This window comes from Toxotes jaculatrix, chromosome 10, assembly GCF_017976425.1.
Source record: "Toxotes jaculatrix isolate fToxJac2 chromosome 10, fToxJac2.pri, whole genome shotgun sequence".
Lineage (NCBI taxonomy): Eukaryota > Metazoa > Chordata > Actinopteri > Toxotidae > Toxotes > Toxotes jaculatrix.
Genome location: NC_054403.1, coordinates 26,873,849 through 26,883,203, shown reverse-complemented (window position 1 = coordinate 26,883,203; position 9,355 = coordinate 26,873,849). Strand labels below are relative to the sequence as shown.

At 42.3% G+C, this 9,355-nt stretch overlaps 1 protein-coding gene across 1 annotated transcript; it reads left to right on the top strand.

Annotated features, from left to right (window-relative positions):
- Positions 1 to 320: 320 nt before the first annotated feature.
- Positions 321 to 4,743, top strand: thoc3 (THO complex 3). The gene is made up of 7 exons (XM_041047446.1): positions 321 to 501; positions 1,189 to 1,345; positions 1,467 to 1,671; positions 2,793 to 2,954; positions 3,056 to 3,156; positions 3,309 to 4,033; positions 4,155 to 4,743. The coding sequence occupies exons 1-6, from the start codon at positions 322 to 324 to the stop codon at positions 3,470 to 3,472; spliced, it is 969 nt and encodes a 322-aa protein (XP_040903380.1). The 5' UTR covers position 321; the 3' UTR covers positions 3,473 to 4,033; positions 4,155 to 4,743.
- Positions 4,744 to 9,355: the final 4,612 nt, after the last annotated feature.

Below are 9,355 nucleotides of genomic sequence, written 5' to 3'. Positions count from 1 at the left end.
AAGTTTTTTAAAACACGGATTTTCATTTTAGCATCACTTGAAATAAATTGCAATTCAAAATAAAACAAGCATTGTTTGTCTTAATTTGAAAAAAGATAGTAGCGAAAGCCACAGATGAACAGAAACCAACCTTTTAAAATCTGCATTAAATTATTTTGGCCACTTGGGGGCAGCACAACAAGCTGTAAGCATTAAATTACATTATCACATAACTGGATTGAAAAGCCGAGTTTCGGTTCACACTCCCAAACACTAGGCGGCGCTATGCTGATTTCACCGCCGTTTGAAAACCGCCGCGGAATTATTACGTAGGTTTTCAAGATGTCGTCGCAGTACTATCAAGAGATGCAGGAGAGCTTCAAAAACAACAGCAAAAGTCGAGAATTCCCGGCTCATACCGCCAAAGTCCACTCCGTGGCGTGGAGCTGCGACGGCAGGAGACTCGCCTCTGGGTCCTTTGATAAAACAGCCAGCGTTTTTATCCTGGAAAAGGACCGCTTGGTGAGTCGCCGTGCAGCTTTCGGCTAGCATGCTAGCGTTAGCCTCGTTTCACTGAATGAATGAATGTAGCGTCTAACGTCGGTTAATAAACTCTGGCAAACAAAACTATTTTTAAACCGCCTAAAGTAAGTCGCAGTCTTGTGGATAACCCTCCGTATGAAGCTTTAAACGTCTCGGTTAATAAACTAACGCTAACGGAATTTGCCCTGACCTGGTTCATGTAAAAACATTACGCCAGAGTCCATCGAGAAAAGCCCAGATTTTTTTTAAACGTTAACCGTCAGTCGAAGCTCGCAATCTCACTTTACTCACTACAGTACTCAACGAAGAAACATATTACCATTTAAAATATCTGCTTATATCTTTAACACGAAGTATACATGAAAACATACATTTCTCTTAGTCCTAAATTAGCTTGTTAAATCACTGTTTTACATACGTACATTTACATATAATTTCTTACCGGTCGAAGCTTAGTAGCTCAGCTTTAAATCACTAAATGGACTATATTTGTGTTAAAATAGGATTTTATTTAAATTATTTAGGTTTTATTTTGCTGCCAGTTTGTGGGCATGTTTGTAGTTCTCGTTTTTTTGTGGGCTGTGTTGGATGATGTGAACATGGTGGTATTACAGAGGTCTGGGTCTGGTTCAGTTCAACACCTGTTAAATCTGACACTGTCCCCAGGTAAAAGAGAACAACTACAGAGGTCATGGTGACAGCGTAGATCAGCTCTGCTGGCATCCAACCAACCCAGATCTGTTTGTCACAGCATCTGGAGACAAGACCATTCGCATATGGGATGTCCGTACCACCAAATGCATTGCCACTGTCAATACAAAAGGTGAGACTTGGTTCTTGTGGTGGCATTTACAGATAGCGCTTACAAATATAAGACTCCCCTGAATCCTTGATAAACCTTTGTCCATGAGAGATTTTGTTTTTAAATTTCATGTTTTTTTTAGGAGAAAACATCAACATCTGCTGGAGCCCTGATGGTCAGACTATCGCTGTCGGGAACAAAGATGACGTGGTGACCTTCATCGACGCCAAGACTCATCGCTCCAAGGCAGAGGAACAGTTCAAGTTCGAGGTGAACGAGATCTCCTGGAACAACGACAACGACATGTTCTTCCTCACAAACGGCAACGGCTGCATCAATATTCTGAGGTAGGAGCCAAACAGAACCTGACAGGAAGAATCCTGCAGAGTTTCACACGCTGAGACACCTGCCAGCTGCTGCTGTCTGCTCAAGGTGTGTTGTTAGGTACTGGAACTTGCTGGTGTTTGATTTTCCCACAGGGAACTTTTTCTGTAGTTTTTCAAATTCATACCTCAGACAGATACCGAGGCTGAAAATGGAAGTCAGTAAAAGAAACTGACCAGAATGTCATGCAACTCTTTTCTTCTCTGCTGTTTTTCACATTGTTGGTTTCTTTCGATGTTGCACTATGTCATACAAAGAAACTTCATACAGTGAGGCCTCAACTAGCCAGACTGTGGTAAAGAGGAGTCACGTGACTCTGGGACTGCTCATTTAATGGAGACGTTTGTCACTGTGCTGGTTTGAGAGACCACACTTGTTTAGCACGCTCTAAATAACAAAGGCAGAGCTGAGTCTCCACAGACAGGGGAGCAGCTGTGCACCTCTGTAGGAAAATTACCATCGTTCAGCTGCAGTGTGCTTTAGTGTTGTTTGGCAGGTGAACTGACAAATGCTTCCTCCTCTTGTGTGAATGTCGGCATCATGTTCTCGCTGCTAGTGTGATATTATCTCCATAAAAAAGCAACACAAAATAATCCACGCTTCGGTCACATGAGCCCGACAAACAAGGAAATGATCCTTACATTTCTAAAACTAGCATCGTGGGGCGGTTCTTCAGAGTTTGCTGATTTTCATTTTATCTGGTGCCACAAACAAACAAACAGGATCTAAAATCAAACCGAATCGAGCGTGAAACGTAACGTGTTGTCTTCACGCGACGTTTTTCCATTTCTGAGCCGTCTCAACACAACGTTGTGGTTACCAAAGGAAAAACCAACCAGGTAAACAGAGCTTTTCTCTTTTGTTATCTCCACTTTATCTCGGTCACTCGTTACTCTTTTTTCATTCACACTTATTAAAGCACTTTTATGAACACCTGTAAATGGCACTTTTTTTCCTGGGATTTAAAATAAACTGTTCTAAATTCACCTGGTGTGAAGTTCCTCATGGCTGCTGGTGTCAAATCTTATGTAAGTCTCCCGCTGTGCGTTTCTGGGCTGAAATAACTTTGTTTGTTTGTTTGCAGTTATCCAGAGCTGAAGCCCATTCAGTCCATCAACGCTCACCCATCCAACTGCATCTGTATCAAGTTCGACCCCACAGGAAAATATTTTGCCACAGGAAGTGCAGACGCCCTGGTCAGCCTGTGGGATGTGGAGGAGCTGGTGTGTGTCCGCTGTTTCTCCAGGTCAGTCTGTGTGTGTGTGTGTGTCTGTTGTATGTGCTTCAGGTATAATAGGTCATCACGTTCAATCTGCTTATTGAATGGTGGATTTCTTGTTATTGCAGGTTAGACTGGCCCGTTAGGACTCTGAGTTTCAGCAATGATGGCAAGATGTTGGCGTCGGCCTCCGAGGATCACTTCATAGACATCGCTGAGGTGGAAACAGGTCAGTTCAGCGGTTTTCCGTCAGTGATAGCTGTGATTTTTTTTAATTTAATGATTTCAGATTTAGTTTTAGGTTTGTTTGTTTTTGTTTGTTTTTTTAATTTTAAGTTATTTGACACGTTTTTCACGTCCTCAACTGTCGTATGTTTGTAGGAGAGAAACTGTGGGAGGTTCAGTGTGATTCTCCAACCTTTACTGTGGCCTGGCACCCAAAGAGGCCGCTGCTGGCCTACGCCTGTGACGACAAGGAGGGAAAGTACGACAACAACCGAGAGGCGGGCACCGTCAAACTGTTCGGCCTCCCCAACGACTCCTGAGACAGATAAGCTGAGTCTGATAAAACTAGTTTGTCTCTCTTATGTCTTAGTGATCATAAGAATATGAGCAGAGTAAAGGAAGCATCATCAGGAAACTAAAAATCCGTACAGCCCAGAGGACGTTTCAGCTCCTCCAGCAACAGTAACCTTTGGCCACCAGCAGGTGGGGCCGTTCTCCTAACCTTAGCATCAGTCCCTGTTTTTCTACACAGACAAAAACATAATTCCCTGTGCTGTAATATAGTGTTGTTATGTAAAATATGCATTGTTTTTGATATTAAAATTGGTCTCTTTATAATTGTGGTGTGTCGTGAGCCATGATTGCAAAATTACTACGTGATGTTTGTTAAAATGTCATGAAATCAGTGAAAAGGTTTGAGTCTTAAATATGTCCCAGTGATACACAGCAGCAAGGTTTATGTATGTTTGTTTCTGTTGCCTTTAAGCAGAGCTGTTCTCATGTCAAAGGACACGGCAGAGAGTCTGAGCAGGAAACACTCATTTAATTCATCTGGACCTTCAACCGTCCACGTGTGCCTGCAAATGGGGTGTGTGCATTAGGTAATAAAAGTGAACTGTATGTTTATTAAATATTAAACACCATTCCGTTCATATGGAAGCAGGAGAGAAATAATTGTAAAATGCCTAAAACTACTTGTGTTTATGAGTTTAAGTTTCCCAGATTATGACTTGTGTTTACCTGGAGCTAAACCACAGCAGCATGACGGTGTTACAGCTCCAGAAAACCCTACCCTTCCTCCTACAACAGACCATGACCCTGATCTCTCCTGAACCTCAAACAAGGAGTTATTTCAACCTGAGCCACAATCTGTCTCTGACCTTAGCCAATCAGTTTTTGTGCCTATAAACATCCAGTAATAATAGTTCTTCTACTACTTCTAAGAATAATAGTAATGATGATGATGTGTGTTTGCGTGGGGATTATTCCAAAGCAGAGATGCAAATCAGTTGAGTCAAGCACCTGGTCTTGAATCTAGCGTCCTGGCCTGGTGCAGCTGGATGGCCCTTGAGTGTGTCCTCCCATCAGTCTCCCTGCTGATCCCAGCTGTTATTTATTGTAGCCGGGACATTGTGAAGGGGTCGGTCAATATCCACGGATGTGATTGCCAGCGAGCATCATGGGATAATAAATCAAATATAGATGCCTGCGGGGTGTCCTTCATCTGCCTGTCTCATTGTGTAAGCAGGAAGGTCTATCTGATTTGACTTAATGGTCTCATCTACATGGAGCAGCCTCACCGTTCCATTTACAGTCAGCTTATAAATCACCGGTGTTTTGGCATTTTGATGTGGCTTTAAAGTTCAGTGGGCAGGGAACAGCGCTGAATGCTGCTGGTGGTTTATGCAAAGTCTTTGGATAAATATCAAGTAGGCAGGCTACATGGCAGAGAGCTAACAGGACAAACCTGTAATAACTTTACATTTCACTGCTGATAAATGTTCTCTCACCGTACTAACATACCACAGTGATTCAGCTTGGAATATGTGGCCTCCAACAAGATGTAGTCAAGTTTAATGTCACGTGAAGTCACAGTTCAAACATCCTATTTGTCTTACTGTTGCTGATCAGTATAAAAATCTGACCTGGGTCAGGCGATGTTTTTAAAAAGTTCTCCTCTAACGTTGGAGCTTTGTCATTTAGCTCACTGTTTATGTTTCATGATGTGTTTACAGTCATGCTGGAGTTTCAATAACTCATCAGTGATCTGGGAGGAAATTTTAAGATTCCTAGTCCCATGATGCCTTGCATATTTTTATTTTTATTCTGATTTGTTGCTGCAGCTGGAAAAAAAGTTAACACTGGATTTCAGGAAGAAAGTGATGTAAGTTGTTGTTGTGATGTTAAGATTTTAAAAGCAAGAATGTTTACTTGTGTAATTCTGTAACAACCATCACTAGGACGCCTACGTTTTAACAGCGTTTCAGATTCATCTCGCCCTAACGTGCTGTCCTCTTAACATGTTGAACATACAGAAGGTGAAACAGTGTCAGATACGAGCTTGCAGCTGAAATCAGGTCTCACATTGATCAAGAGTCTCATTCACTGAACAGCAGTTTTTCCCAAGGTGATCGTCCTGTGTTTGACCAGAGACAGCACTCAGATGTGCTCAGGCATGCTGATCAATCTATTTGGATACTAATGCTTTCAGACAAGTGTGTGTGTGTGTGTGTGTGTGTGTGTGTGTGTGTGTGTGTGTCAGTGTGTATCAGTGATGTGGGATTTGTGTATTTATTCATCTGTGTGTGTGTTTGTGTGTGTGTGTTAAAGAAGAGCAGCTGCGTTCAGAGAGATAATCAGACCCACCCGTCAATTTGCTTCAGTCAGAACGAATGAGTCTCTGGGTCTGTTAAAGGGCACTTCCGCCGTTCTGGTTAATTGCCGAGCTGCATTGACCGGAGGCTTCCTGATTGATTTTTGGAGTTTTGGTGAGATGAGAATCTTTGATGTCCAGTCACACCCTGTGGTTTCCTGATAGATGACCAAACATGCTTCCTTTCAGCTTGAGGGGAGAAAAACATCACAACCAAAATGGCTGAAAATACGCAGATATCCGTCTGGTGTTCCTTAGTTTGAACTGGGTGAAAATGTTCCTTAAAGAGCTTAATATTTTCGTCAGTCAGGACTGTTGGTTAACACAGCAATTAGAAGTCCAAGAATCCAAGTCTCCTACAGACTCTTGAAAAAGTAAAATTCAAAAGAAATCGAAACAAATACTGCATGTAAGACTAAACTTATTCCCACCTCATAATGTCATTTAAAATGCAGTGCAGTAAGTAAAATGTTACCAGGTTATAATTGGCAAGAAAATCAAAATAAAATCAGTGTTGACAAATATTTGAATTTCTCCACAAGTTACAAACTGTTCTGACAGAACTCAGATCATCGCGTGTATTAATCACTAAAAACCTCAAACATTTACCTGCTGTCAGAAAGAGATTTAAAATGTTTGAAGCTTGTCTTTCAGCGTCACAGCGAGTAAATTCAAGTCTCATTATTCTTGTGTGAATGCATGTGTTCAGCATCACACCGTTAAAATTAATGAAAGAATATTGGTTGGTAAATTTCATTGTCTACTTCATCTAATTTAATAGCTACTTAGGTAATTGATTACCTCACTCATGACTGAAGATGCGGAGAACGCGAAGCTGAAACCAGATCTGAACGGCCTCGGCTGAGTTTCACACAGGCCTTCGACGAGACAATTACTCGTCGAAGATTTAATTGTTGTCTCCAGATTAAAATGATTGATTTGGTTGATATGGGATCCAAGGTGAATCACCATGTGCAAAGATGAGAGAAGAGACGGTTTGATTTTCAGGAGGTTTTTCAGTTGGTACTAACCTTTTCTGTTCCCGCTCTCTCAGGAAAACGATAAACATAACCCGCTAAATAAATCTGGTTTCTCCGATGATAAAACTTTTAGTTCTGTTGATGTGAGAGAGGACTTGTCAGAGCTCTAAAGCAAGACCTGATGCTGCGTTTTATGTTTGTATTTTTTTAATGATATCTTGCATGTCAGGGGTAAACGTAATTAGTATCAGAACTGTGATGCCACTGTAAAGGCTCTGTGGCTCCTGTGGAGGTGGATGGATGGAGACCTGTGGTCGTACTGGTTTTTCCAGATGTAAATGTCCTTAACAGCGTGAGTGTGATGGAACAAGAGCTGAGAAAGAGCTCGGAGCTCAGTCGTCTCCCTGGAAAAATCCAGGTAAAGAGGAGACGTAACAAACGTGGATAAACTGTATAGAAAACAGCATGTGTGTGCTCAGCAAACCTTCCCTGGATAAATAAAGCCTACAGCTGCAGGTTCACCCAACTCTGAGAGTTTATCACAGACAACAATACGGGATGTTCAGGTTTCTAATTTGTGGTTTTGACCCCGGGGAATAAGCTGCGTGGACGCAGATTACTGCTTTAACAAGAAGTGCAGGAGTCAGGACTTTTCTTTCTGGGGAGGCAGCGAACTGCTGACAGTGGCAACGCTGGGGCGGCTGGACCACATACTCTGGATAAAGACAAGGAGCACGAGGACACACGCACACACACACACACACGGAGGAAAGAGCTGTAGAAAGTGAAGAGGGAGAAAAGTGTGGAGAGCAGCATCCATCTTATAGACAGAGGACATGTTTATTTCTTCCTCCTGATTAAAAACAGATAACTTTGCAGGTCATTTATTGACAGAGAACGTTTGGTACTTTCAGTCACAGACCTCTTGACTTGGGTTACGTTGTTGGTTCTGATTGTGAGAGTTGTTGAATCAGACTCTTCCTCTTCCTGTTTTCATCTGGTGACTCTTCATCATGTTTTCTTTAATACTCAACACATTATCCAAGTTGCTCACTGTGACCACTGCCTGTCCTCTTTCTCCTCTTTCACCACTGTAATGAGCGAAGGGATGCTGCAGCAATTAGTCTTACGTTTTTCAAATGAAGCGACTAACAACAGTGATGGATCGTTTGGCGAAGCGGGAGCGATGGCTTGTTCTCCGATGATAAACTGGACTCCTCTCTGTGACTAATGGACTAATCAGAGCTGTAACGCAGCACAGCGGAGGAGGAGGTGGAGGAAACAGACCCAAAATAGTGAAAACAAATATAGAAGCTGCTTTGGTGAACCTGTCCAGGAGCAGATCCTCAGAGGAAAGTTTAGCTGATTTGGGGTTTTAATTCAGACTGTGATGATTTCTGGGTCTGTGAAACCCTCTTCCTGTGTCATCATTTTATGATGAAGAGTTGGAAATACTTTGTCGTGAGCTCATTTTCCCTCTGTACTACAGATTCCCTGTTACCTATAGTGCCAGTTACTGTCTTCCTGTAAACAGTACAAAGAACTAAAAAAAACTCTTTATGTTTAGTTGAGTGCACTTTGTGAAATTTGAATAACTGGATCTACTGTAAAGCTCTTAGGCTGAGATTTAATCCGTCAGGTATCTTCGCTGTTGTAGCTTAATTTTTACTGCTTTACGACTGCGATTTCTGCAGCAGGGAGGAGAAGAAAGGAAGGAATTATAAAGAAGGTGAAAAGACACGCAAGAGGGAGAAAGGCTGGGTAAAAGAGGCAAAGAAAAGGAGGGCAAAAAAGATGAATGGTGAAGGTGACGGAAGAAAAGGCGCAATTATAAAGGTAGATAAGAGACAAATTAGAGAAAGAATAAAAAGGAGAGGGGACTGAGGGAGCGTAGAAGGAAGTGAAGAGGAAAGTAAGTATGTAAAGAAAGCAGAGAAGGAAGGAGAGACAAGTCTTTGCCCAGTTGGTGATCCAGGTTTGACTTTAAGCCAAAATGGACTATAAGTACAAGGTTTTTCTTGTCAAGCTAATGTAATGTACTTTAAAGGACCAGTGTGTAGGATTTAGAGGCATCTAGTGGTGAGGTTGCAGATTGCAACCACCTGAATACCCTTCCCCTCACCCCTCCCTCTCCAAGTGTTTATGAGAACCTGCGGTGGCCTCCAGGTAACGTGAAACGTCAGAGTCCGTCTTTAGAGCCAGTGTTTGGTTTGTCTGTTCTGATCGACTGTAGAAACATGGCGGTGCAACATGACTTAAACATGACAATAACACACGCTGCCCATCATCGCACCTCAGCTATCAGAGTGAAATCTCAAAGTGTTAACTCTGCGACGGGTGTGTTGGTTCAAACACTGTGCAAACATGATAAAGTGTCAGACTGTGTGTGAGCAGATGGAGTACGAGCACATCAGAAAACACATACAGGACAATTTCTGTATGAATAATTCACTATGATCCAAGTCAGTGTGTTTCCAGGCAACATCTGGTCAGTGCTGCTGCTGCTGCTGCTGCTGCTGCTGATGGTGGTGGTGGTGGATAAGATGATGACCAGGGCTGGGGAAGAAAAA

Excerpts from the sequence above, each read along its gene's own strand:
- thoc3 (XM_041047446.1), top strand. The coding sequence starts at position 322 with ATGTCGTCGCAGTACTATCAAGAGATGCAGGAGAGCTTCAAAAACAAC. Across the intron at positions 502-1,188 it reads TCCTGGAAAAGGACCGCTTG|GTAAAAGAGAACAACTACAG; the intron begins GTGAGTCGCCGT and ends CACTGTCCCCAG. Across the intron at positions 1,672-2,792 it reads GGCTGCATCAATATTCTGAG|TTATCCAGAGCTGAAGCCCA; the intron begins GTAGGAGCCAAA and ends GTTTGTTTGCAG.